The 13,070-nt window shown below is 36.6% G+C and overlaps 1 protein-coding gene across 1 annotated transcript; it reads right to left on the bottom strand.

Annotated features, from left to right (window-relative positions):
- Nucleotides 1-3,533: 3,533 nt before the first annotated feature.
- Nucleotides 3,534-10,592, bottom strand: RIOK2 (RIO kinase 2). The gene is made up of 6 exons (XM_067777343.1): nucleotides 10,293-10,592; nucleotides 10,092-10,233; nucleotides 5,045-5,423; nucleotides 4,779-4,970; nucleotides 4,475-4,646; nucleotides 3,534-4,272 (listed from the first exon to the last, which is right to left on the bottom strand). Exons 1-6 carry the CDS (start codon nucleotides 10,356-10,358, stop codon nucleotides 3,559-3,561), a joined length of 1,665 nt encoding a protein of 554 aa, XP_067633444.1. The 5' UTR covers nucleotides 10,359-10,592; the 3' UTR covers nucleotides 3,534-3,558.
- Between the last annotated feature and the right edge of the window lie 2,478 nt (nucleotides 10,593-13,070).

Raw genomic sequence — 13,070 nt, 5'->3', positions numbered from 1 at the left:
TTTTTGACAAGTTCAAGGTTTTCAAGAAACAGGTGGAACGACAAACTGGACGTAACATTAAGGTGTTACGCAGTGATAATGGCCGCGAATATGTGAATGGAGAGTTTACAGATTATTTGCAGCAACACGGTATTTGTCGGGAGTTGTCGGTTCCATATACACCGCAACAAAATGGTGTCGCCGAACGTGCAAATCGCACATTGGTTGAAATGGCGCGTTCAATGCTGGTTCATGCTGGCCTCAGCTCGAAGTTGTGGGCGGAAGCAGTTGCGACTGCAGCATATATTAGAAACAGGTGTCCATCAAAAGCTATTGGTAACAAAACCCCGTATGAAATTTGGAACGGAAGAAAACCTTATGTTGGTCATTTGCGCATATTTGGCTCAAAGGCTGTTGCTTTGAACAAAGTCCGTAAGGGAAAATTTGATGCTAAAGGTGAGAATTTGTTAATGGTGGGTTATTCCATGGTATCTAAAGCGTATCGACTGTATAATGCTAAAACGCAGAAGGTAATTGAGAGTCGAGATGTTCTATTTAATGAGAATATGCAAAAAGAGGCAGCTAATGACAGTTTCCAATTTTATATTGAGACCGCCGAATTTCAAAGTCCGAATCAAAAAGAAGAGAGCCAAGGTGAAGGTATTTCTGATGGTGTTGAAAGTGATTGTGAAAATGTCCAAGAAGAAAATTTTGACACAGCGGAAGAAGACGAAGAAAGTGACGAAGGTAGTGGTACTCCAAAAATTGGTCCAGGTAGACCAAGACTTATTCGTGGTAATAGAGGTCGTCCTAAGAAACAGTATAATATTCTGAGTAGTGCAGTAAATGAAGATATTCCACAGACCTATGCAGAGGCTATTTCGAGCACAAAATGTGAAGAATGGAAGCAAGCAATGCAAGTTGAATTAACGGCACTTGAAAAAAATGGAACATGGGCACAAGTTGAATTGCCACCAGGTGAGTCAGTAATTGGTTCTAAATGGGTTTACACCATTAAGCGAGATAAGGACGGGAATATTGTAAGATATAAGGCGCGATTGGTAGCCAAAGGATGTTCTCAAAAATGGGGTGTAAATTATAATGAAACATTTGCGCCTGTATGTAGATTTGAAACAATTCGATTGATTTTTGCTCTCGCTGTAGAGCTAAAATTATATATGCATCAAATTGACGTGACCACGGCGTATCTTAATAGCGACTTACGAGATACTGTTTTTATCAAACAACCGGAAGGTTTTGTTTGCGGCGATAATCCTCGTAATGTGTTGAAACTGAATAAGGCCATATACGGTTTGAAACAGTCAGGAAGGGAGTGGAATGCGAAACTGGACACCACTCTGCGTGAGATCGGCTTTATTCCTTGCAACAATGAGCCGTGTTTATATCGACAACACGGAAATCAAAATTTGAATCTAATTTTGGTTTATGTAGATGACATTATCATCGCAAGTCAAACGAAAAAAGACTTATTACATATTAAAAAAAATATTACCGAGAGATTCAAAAGCGTAGACGGTGGTCCTCTAAATTCGTTTTTGGGAATGGACATTCAACGTGAAGGTGAGCGTGGTAATATAATGGTAAGCCAGACGTATTATATAAAAGAACTGTTAAAAGAGCATGGTATTGAGAGCTGTAGACCTGCAGCGACACCGCTTGACGCTGGATATCAAGTTGTGTGTAATAACGATACATGTAAGAAGGTAGATTTAAAGACTTATCAATCTTCGGTGGGTGCGTTGATGTGGCTAGGACTTACAACAAGACCTGATATTTTGCATTCAGTTGCGAAACTTGCACAGCGTTGTACAAATCCACATATTGAGCATATGGCAGGAGTGAAACATGTTTTGAGATATTTGGCCACAACAATCGACAAAAAGTTAACCTATGAAGCTACTGGAAAGGCTTTGATAGGTTATGTGGATGCTGACTGGGGTGGTGATCAGTCTGATCGCAAGTTATATACGGGTTATGTTTTTTGTTTAGCAAATGGCCCAATTTCATGGAAGTCAGAAAAGCAGCACAGCGTAGCTCTTAGTAGCACGGAAGCGGAGTATATGGCGCTATCATCAGCAGTCAAAGAAGCGATTCATTTGAGGAGATTAATCATAGAAATGGGATGTGGCGAAGAAAGTACACCAACAACAATTTTGAATGATAATCTTAGCGCTCAGCAACTAGCAAAGAATCCAGTACATCACGCACGTAGCAAGCACATAGATATCAGATATCATTTCATTAGAGAAATCATAAAGAAAGGCGATGTTTGTTTGAACTATCTTTCGACTGATTCTATGTTAGCAGATATTTTCACAAAAAATATGTCAAAAGGAAAACATTTACAATTTGTACAATCATTGAATTTAAAATAATTATTGTATTGAGGAAGGGTGTTAAAAAATGTACCTATATACTTTGCACTTTCGTACTTGAGTTACAATACTATAATTACATCTTAGTAAGCAATGTTTTTCCTGAATGACTTTTGTACAAAATTAATAAGATTTTTTCAGTCAATAAAAATTCATTCACTGCGTTTAAACAAATCGTTTTTCATCAAATACGTTTAATATACTATACTAACAAAATATACAGTTATGCATTTCTACACCATTGCAAATTCGATATACCAAAAAAAACCGGAAAGGCAGTTCTGAGGGTATGCATTTAATATTGAAACGTTACAAATATAAGCAACTCAACGTGAACAATTTGAATTTTTGTGAGTACGTTTTAGTTTGTATTGCCTGCTTTTGCTTTACTATTCAGTGTTGTAAAAATATACCATGGTTATTGATCTTGCGTTGATGCAATGACGTAGCAAATGCGTAGCCGTATATTATATTTGCAAACGCAATGATGATGGACCATTGATAACACTACCCAAAACCTTCGGGGAGTGTCTTTACCATTAATACAACAACAACCATTTGGTCACAATCCTGAACTTCCCTATAGTATCAGTTTACAGTACTAAATAGTAAACGACAACTGTGATTATAAAAACTAAACACAAAAAAGGTGATTAACAAAAATGCGCAAATAGAAACAAATACAGTTAAATGTCTCGCCTACGTGCATAACATAATAAATTAAATGAGCAATTAAAATGTGTTCCCGTAATAATGGAAATAGTGAAACAGATAATCTGCTATCATGGAGTCTCAAAATCAGTAAGCTTTGCTAAATATAATCTGAACAGCAGTATGTGAGTAAATAATTGTTATACTTATCTGCGTTAAATTAGATTACACATTAACAATCATTCATACCGACAAACATACTTTGATATGGCATTCAAACTTGATTTTAACTGAGTGACTTGATATTTCTGTATGCATTTGCAACTATGCAAATTTGGCTTCATATTGAAATCGGGTTAAACTCATCTATTGACAAACATATAACCAATTTTAGTTAGGTACAATTGTGTTTATTGTATCTTTTTATTATTCTTTTTTTTTTTTTTTTTTGTTCTGAAAGAATGAATGGATTTAATTTATCTGTAAAAAAATCTACCGATTGCTTACTTTTTCTAATGTTTACATAAGATGTTCAGAAATCCCATCCTGCATATTCCTTAACCACATCCTTATTTTCTTTGCGATGCCTATGTACAGCACTTGCTTCGCCTTTAGCCACACAATGTTTGCGCATTTCGCGCCTTTCTTTTGCACCAAAATTTTTTCTTATGCGATCTGTTATTACGGAAGGTGCTATTGTACTCGCAGTTGTTGAATATGACCGTTGGCTACGGGCGTCATTTAGAAGCTTTTCAACCATTTTTAAGCGATACATGCGCGAATTCGGATCCACGCTATTCAACTCGGCAACATTTTCCGTTTCTAACTCATTAGAGCTCAATGATAACACATCCGAATCATGATCTTCAGTGGCTGAATCTGGTTTGTACTTTTGCTCAGCGATACTTGCTTTATTTTGTTGAGCTTCGCTATTACCGTTTTCATTTATATTTGTGACAACTGTTTGTGGTAGTTGTGTGTATAATGCAGGTTTTTGTTTAAGGCTCAAATTTGCTAAATATTGTGAGCATGATTCAATGTAACGACGAATGGAATCATTTGTTTTCGTAGTATTTTTCATTTCACTAAAATTCACCTCGTTTTCAAGTTGTTGTCGATAGTCTTCAAGGTTTTCTTTTGAATAATCCAGATTTGTTGCCTCATTGCCTACTTCAGTAACACATTCCTTAAAATCATCATCGTCATCGTCGTCACCATCGACATCTTCCTCGATCATACCATACTCCTATAAAATAAATCCAAAACATTATAATTAATAAAAAAATCTAAACTCGGCTGGAAACGAAAATTATAACGAGTGGAATGGTTTTTTTGAACATCGCCCCATTTATAACAATGGTATAGCAAAATAATAGGTTCATCACCAGTCAGGTCAAAGATCAGATATACCACTGGATATAAGGCAATAAAACTCATTATTAAAAAACCTGTAAAATATCCCTCTCCATTTCTTTAGTGACTCCATATCCAGTGCAATGTACTTCTGCATCTAAATCATCCTCTCGTTTTAAGTCTGCAAATCTTGGATAATCTTCACTCTCGTAGGCAAATTTTCTTCGGAAAATTTCACGTACACAATTAACGTCACGATCAAAAAAGCTAAATAATATTACATTATTAGTGATAGGCTTTCTTGATCTTAAAAGAATGTGCGAACAAAACACAAAAAATAACTTTTACAATTCTTATAACGGCATTTGCAGTAATTATATAAACTATTGATTATCTTACAATTCAGCGTTTTCATGTGAAATGGACATCATTTGAGGAAAATCGATAAGAATGGGTTTTCCATCATCTTTGAGCATTAGATTGAATTCATTAAAATCACCATGTATCACACCAGCATTACCAAGACGCACAATCAAATTCATAAGGTCGTCGTAAACTTGTTCAACATCAACTAATTCTTGAATCTGTGTCCTTTTGAGGAAATAAATGAAATATTATTTTTAAAAATTTTTACACATTCTAGTAATGAAAATAATTTTACTTACATAGGCCAGCCGTTGATCAGCTCCATTAGTACACAGTGTCGATTAAAATCGATTGGTTTAGGCACAGGAAATCCTCGTTCATACAATGCACTCATGTAAGCGAATTCGCGCGTCGCTGAAATGCGTGACAAATACAGCCATGATGCTTTGTGTCGTCGTCCATGGTAATCCCGCTTTGATTTAATATTACGAAAACAAGTGCGTCCCAACCGATGTAGCTTTAAGCATATTGGTTGGCCTTCCTCATCAGCAACAACGTATATATTCGATTCTTTTCCCACACCGATCTGATTGCCAAATGAAGATACAGAGCCACGTAACGTTAGGGACTTCAATGCCAAATAGTCATAGCCAGTATTTGTAAGGCGATAGCCATCATCTACAAAAAAGGGTATACGAAATTGTAAAAAAAAAAATAAATTAATCATCCTTAGAATTAAGAGGATAAGAATTTGGAAAACCGTTTATCTTAGAAATCTAAAAGGGTCATAAAAGTCGCATATACCTTCAGTACACGTCGTAAATTACTAAGGGTTGAAGAACCCGAAAATTAGTCTTTTGCAAAGTTTCTCGCTTGCTTATGACTGATCTATATATATACAAATGATATATCTTCGGCGCTAAAACATAGTAAAATAAGGCTGTTTGCGGATGACGAATTGCTCGAAGTAAGTGAAATGCAGGAAGACTTGAACCCCTATACAGGTGGCTTTGTAACAATAACTTTAAACTTAATGTTAATAAAACCCATTTTATGGTCATATCCAGAGCAATGAACAAGGAATCTTGTAATATCGAGCTAAAAATTATGAACTCAAACATTAACGAAGTTAAAACTTTCATGTACTTAGGGGTTCAGATTGATCACAAATTAAATTTAATGATCATAATGACTATATAGATGCCAAAATAGGTAAGAAAATTGGTTTTTGGAAGAGGTCATGCTAATTTACCAGTAGAAAATACAAACTGAACGTGTATAAATCCATCATAGAACCGCATTTCATATATTGTCCGACAATATTCTTTATTGCCAATGAAACTCAGGAAGGTAAGCTATAAGTTATGCAAAATAAAGCTATGAGGTTTATATTAAACATGAGGTATTATCATACCCCCATTAATAACATGATAGAAGTACTAAACTGGTTGACTATAACACAGCTTATATTCACCACAGTATGAAATTTGTATTTAATATCAAGCACGGTAAATTACCAACATACCTCAGCGAAGAGCATATTAACTTTGTTCGCATAACGGTAATCCGTAACGGCATAAACTAATCGAGATAGATATAGACTTATATATATCAAAATAATCTGGGTGGAAAAAGAAATTCATTTAGCCATGTCCGTCCGTCCGTCCGTCTGTTAACACGATAACTTGAGTAAATTTTGAGGTATCTTGATGAAATTTGGTATGTAGGTTCCTGGGCGTTCATCTCAGATCGCTATTTAAAATGAACGAAATCGGACTACAACCACGCCCACTTTTTTGATATCGAAAATTTCGAAAAACCGAAAAAGTGCGATAATTCATTACCAAAGACGGATAAAGCGATGAAACTTGGTAGGTGCGTTGACTTGACAATGGGCGTGGCAACGCCCACTTTTAAAAGTTTTGCGAGCTGTAATTTGGCAGTCATTGAAGATATCATGATGAAATTTGGCACGAACGTTACTCCTATTACTATATATATGCTTAATAAAAATTAGCGAAATCGGATGACGAACACGCCCACCTTTAAAAAAATTTTTTTTTAATTCAAATTTTAACAAAAAATTTAATATCTTTACAGTATAAAAGTAAATTATGTCAACATTCGACTCCAGTAATGATATGGTGCAACAAAATACAAAGATAAAAGAAAATTTCAAAATGGGCGTAACTCCGCCCTTTTTCATTTAATTCGTCTAGAATACTTTTAATGCCATAAGTCGAACAAAAATTTACCTATCCTTGTGAAATTTGGTAGGGACATAGATTCTATGACGATAACTGTTTTCTGTGAAAATGGGCGCAATCAGTTGAAGCCACGCCCAGTTTTTATACACAGTCGACCGTCTGTCCTTCCGCTCGGCCGTTAACACGATAACTTGCGCAAAAAACGATATATCTTAACTAAACTTAATTCACGTACTTATCTGAAGTCACTTTATCTTGGTATAAAATATGGCCGAAATCCGACTATGACCACGCCCACTTTTCCGATATCGAAAATTACGAAAAATGAAAAAATGCCATAATTCTGTACCAAATATGAAAAAAGAGATGAAACATGGTAATTGGATTGGTTTTTTGACGCAAAATATAACTTTAGAAAAAACTTTGTAAAATGGGTGTGACACCTACCATATTAAGTACAAGAAAATGAAAAAGTTCTGCAGGGCGAAATCAAAAGCCCTTGGAATCTTGGCAGGAATACTGTTCGTGGTATTACATATATAAATGTTATAGCGGTACCCGACAGATGATGTTCTGGGTCACCCTGGACCACATTTTGGTCGATATCTCGAAAACGCCTTCACATCATATACAACTAAGGGCTACTTCCTTTTAAAACCCTCATTAATACTTTTAATTTTATACCCATATCGTACAAACACATTCTAGAGTCACCCCTGGTCCACCTTTATTGCGATATCTCGAAAAGGGGTCCACCTATAGAACTAAGACCCACTACATTTTAAATAATCAGTAACACCTTTCATACAAACACATTCCAGGGTTACCCTACTTTCATTTTGCTAAAAGGTGATTTTCCCTTATTTTGTTTCCAAAGCTCTCAGCTGAGTATGTAATGTTCGGTTACACCCGAACTTAGCCTTCTTTACTTGTTTTAGATTACATATTTTCAAAACAGAAGTGGACAAGCAAAATATATTTTATAAGGGCTTGAAATATTTCAATGAACTTCCTAATCACATAAAAAGTAATAATAACTTCAATACTTTGAAAAACAGTTTACTGGAGCATTGTAAAACCCCTGCAATAAGATAAAGTTTTTCTCCTTTTATTTTTTACACGATATATCCGATATTGGAGCGCGAAAAGGGAATGGTAATATCGGAAGCAGCAAAATACAACACATCCGGCCCTAAGGAAAAGAAAATCGGTCGCCACATGTAACTCCAGACAGTTCCAACAACTAATTTCGCTGGAGATCGGTATTTTCAGCCGATATTTACTGTTGCTGATCGGAATCACTCGCATTCCGACAGCATTAATATAACAATAAAATTATATGATGTGTAATGAAAATATTAGCTGTGTTGATCGGAGACACATTCCGACAGCTTAAAATACAAATATAATTGAAAAATATAAGTTCCAAATTTGTTTGCCTTAAGCTGGGAGCACTGGTGGATTGGAAACGCGTGCTTTCCAACCTCCCTTAAATAAGTGGCTCCAAGACTTCTCCCTTTGTCACGCTAGTAAATATGCTGATCGGAATCACATGGCATTCCAACAGCATATTCAATAGAAATAAGATATTATAATAATGAATTGTACTTAGCATTTTAAGTTTTAGGCCTTAACAGCCGTAATAATAAATAAATTAAATAAAAAAAAAAATCTAAGTTTGTGTAATGGTTGATTAACAATTTAAGAAAACGCGCGGTAGCCCGTAACACTTCAATGGAGCTTCCGGGAGTGTTTTTTCGGTTAAGAAGAATGGCGTAGAAGGTTTCATGCGGTCATACCAAATCGTTCCTGAGATTGTAGGGTTAGCACCTTAATGGTGCGTTACCGAAACGTACCGGATCTGCATCGGGAAAAGGACCATCAACAACGATAACACTCCCAAACCCCAGCGGGTTAGGGGGTCAGAATATACCCGCCCTAGGTATGCCTGTCATAAGAGGCAACTAAAATACCAGATTCAAGGGGCTGTGTAGCGCAACCCTTCAGGTTGCCAGCGCAATATATAGCTTCTCCAAACCCAATTGTCAACCTCACCTATCCGCGGCGAATCCTCTTTCACTAACGGGCGGGGCTCTGGCGGCCCCAAGCTCCTCATGGAACTTGGGGGTGGGGAGGGAGGGATGACCTGAAGGTTTAATGTGGCCACACAAATCGTTCCCGAGCTAACACCTGAATGGTACTGTGTTACCGGAGCGTACCGGATCTGTATCCGGCAAAGGACCATCACATCGATAACACTCCCCACAGCCTTCGGGGAGCAACCTTATCGCTACAACAACAACAACAACATAACACTCCCCAAGGCCTTCTGGGAGTGTCCTCATCGCTACAACAACAACAACAGCATCCGGAGAGATTTTAGGCCGAGTTCTCTTTTAGTCTGTGTCGTGCTCCTTTTAATTTTTCTTACAAAATGGGGGGACCCACGTGCTTTACACCGACTAGGAACGGCATCTGCAATGCAGATGAGTTTTCACTGAGAAGCTTTTCATGGCAGGAATACACTCGAAGTATTTGCCAAATCTCTGCCGAGGGGCGACTCCGCTTAGAAACTTGCCTCTAAAGATTTGTTAAAAAAATTTTGATGTTGCTTTCCCCGGTAACTGAGGATCTTCGGCGTGGTAGGCAGAGCACGCTACCACACTACGGTGGGCACCAAAGGCAAAGGACCATCAAACACAAAAACCGATGTTTTACAAGACGGTGCACCACCTAATTTTTATCAAAGGTGGTATCAAAAGACGCGTCTCGACCTCGGTTTTAAGAATCCAAAAGCGGAAATCAAAAATTTTATTTCTGTAGAAAGTTTTTACAAAAAACCGTACAATGACCCCGAGAGGGTCCGAAATATGGGGCCCGATCCATAGTTTTTTTTGCACAGAACAGCTTTTTGCGTTGGCGCCCTTCGGCCACGATTTAAAAGAATACCCCCGTGTGTAAAACGTTAACCAAAAACGTCCTGGGGTCTCTCTAACTCTACAAGAAGTTTTGGATATTAAAAGGGATCATGGCTCTTTCTTAATTTTTTTATAATTTGCATTGTCCAGAGCCGTATATGTACATACATACATACATACGTACGGTAATCCCAAATTATATTTTATTGTTGAAAACTCACACTTCTTTCCACGTTCATAAGAAACCAACTTGTGTTTACAAAGCTCCCTCAGTAATTTATGTACTCCACCGGCTTTCAGGTTGGCAATAGAAGCGGCCAATTGCCCGGGAACAAGCTCGTGATTCTTCATACCCATCTCAATCTGAAAAGAAGTTCAAATATTAATTTCTTCGCTCTTCTGAATCAATGGCCATGACAAACCGCTGTGAGAACCCGGAAATCCTCTTTGGATAAATAGCGCAACACTGTTACATCCAGCTTTCCCATTTTGTGTTTCTAGGTGAATAAATTTAATTTTTTTATTGCCAACGAAAGGAAACCATAGTAAATCTTATGTATAGTAAACAATGATAGAAACGTTGCTGCTGAAAAAACCACATTCATGGCGGAACGATACAAGGTGGCATCATGGGACAGCTGATTATAAACTTTTTTTATTTGATTTGAGACATCAAATTCCGGCGCAGTACGATTTTTACATTTGTCCATCGAATTTACAAAAACAAAGTACATGGAATTTTTATTTATGTTTGTAGGTATGTCGTCATGCTACCACCTTGAATCGTTCCGCCATGACCACATTTCAAGAACATCAGGGATGCAATTTTGATTGTTGAAGCTTCCTCTGTGTGGTGCCATCTATCAGTCAGATATAAGTGGCATTTCAAAAAGTGTTTTGTCAGCACTCTGTTGGAAATGTTACAGCTGTATTCAGTAATACTATGTACAAACACACACCAAATTGGCACTTTATATCATTTGGGCAATTTATTACGTAATTTATCATACAATAAATTGTTATAATAAATTGTCAATTTAAAAAAATTGCGTAATAAATTGTTTCAAACCGCAAAAGCAACCTTGTAAAGTGTGTTTATTGAGTAGCTTTAAATGTCAGTTACGCATGGCTCAACTATATGGTTGGCTCATCTCATCAGCTGATTTTATATTTTTCATTTCACTGAAGTCGGGAAGAACATGGCAAACTCAAAATGAAACCAAAACATTGGACATACATATTTTCTTACAACAAACAAAAATTTCAAATTTTATGTTTTCATTCCATTCCATTCGTCTAATACCAACACGCACATTTTGACAGTCTGAACAAAGGTATATTGTTCCTGTAGAGATGAGCCAACCAGCTATCAAATTACTTTTGTGTAAGGTAAATTGAGTGGTATGAACACCACTCAATTTAAATCGAAATTGCTTCAATTTATTTCTCTGTTTGAATATAGTATAAATCATCACATTTGAAACTAATTGGATTATATAAACACATATGGTGGCATGACATAATAGAGCTACAAAACTTGACTAAAATTAAATCTATTGCAACATAATTTTTGGATACATGAGTACATGAGTAACCACAAATAAGAAATGCTATACACATTGAAATCATGGAGACATACATATGGATTATTCACATGATGAAATCATAAGTGACGTTAATCTTTGTAATACTTTGTTTACAATCTATATATATACAAAAAAAAAAAAAAAAAAATCACTACATATTGCAATAGCTGGATGGGAGAGGAAATAGTTAGCTGTAACTTAAAGCTACTATATAAATGTATATAAAAATTCATGAACAGAGCAAACACAGTAATACTGACACAGAAATATAATTCAAATTACAAATCTTGAAAAAGCACATGGCAATAATGCCATATATTAAAACTTAACATTTGCAAGAAAACATCTTTGTGCTACGGGTTTTTACTTTGTGACATGTGGCAGTTGCTTAGGCATGTCTAAATGTTGCAAGTATATTACCCTTATACGTTTGTTAACCTGGCGATTTAAGAGGCAAATTAAGGGTCCTCTTGCCATCTTTTGGAGTTGAAAGATTCAATTCCTAAAACCAAAAAAAAAAAAAACATTTGTGAGCTGGGCCGGGGCAGATCACAAACATGAAAATTTCAGAAAAAGTATGGAAATTCAAAATTTAATCTCCAAATGCTGAGTTGGACTCCTTCAGGCGCATTACGAAACATTTATGAGAGTGGAACATGGTTTAATTATTAAAGGTTACCCATGTAGCCTTAGACCACCCTGTGCTTTTCACATTCCAAAGTAAAAGTCGCTCCTAAAAATGAAGTGTTGTTTCTTTTGAAACTCCTGATCTATTTTAGGGAATACTTAGCAAATTTCCGAAGTTCCGACTGTGCTTACCTGCCCATAGTTTGAAACTTAGTTGAGCATTCACCGGAGCTCCTGATGATACTGTAAAAACTGATCCCCGTTCTCTCAGCATACAAGCCAAGAAGCCAGTGATTGTGGAAATGATCCTAAAAATTAATTTTATTGAATGTGCATCTCGACCATCTCTGCTGCATCCAGCAGTGCCTCTGCTTTTGCAAGCTCATCGGTCTAATGTGGCCCTGAGCAGATCCTCAATGCTCCTGTGATCAAGAACCCATTTACATAAGCGTTATGTTTGCAAAGGCAGCTGCGGCCTAAGGGGACCTTTTTCAGATTCTGAACCGCATTTTTCTTTGAATCAAGTTACAGAATAATACCCCAGGACTTCCGCTCGAAGATACTAGCCGAGTTGAGAAGACGGACTGACAGCGACACCTCAAGTTGTTCAGAGAAGAATACAGCTCATACATCGCATTCCATATAGACATCTTATAATTTACTTCGGCCACATTCTTTCGCAAAATTAAAGATAAAAAAGTTGCAAGTAAAATTTTCCAGTGGCAAATTTCCTTAACATGATTTAGTGCTTCACAGTATTCCATTAACTATTAGCTCTATTGGTTCCTCTCGAAGTCGTTCTGAGTTCAAAAGATAACTTGCAGTTATGCATGGGCGTAAATTTAATAGTTCACTGTTTTAAATTCAAAATTTCTATTTTATTTTAAGATATGTCTACACACTTTGTGCCTTTTCGAAAAAGGGGATTTAGTTTTTCCCTCTTCTCCCATGAGTGCGGAGTGTCACATTTTAAAAAGCTACATCCGA

The sequence above is a fragment of the Eurosta solidaginis genome, chromosome 1 (assembly GCF_040869045.1).
Source record: "Eurosta solidaginis isolate ZX-2024a chromosome 1, ASM4086904v1, whole genome shotgun sequence".
Lineage (NCBI taxonomy): Eukaryota > Metazoa > Arthropoda > Insecta > Diptera > Tephritidae > Eurosta > Eurosta solidaginis.
The sequence above is the reverse complement of the archived record's forward strand: the minus strand, read 5'-3'. Positions and strand labels throughout refer to the sequence as shown.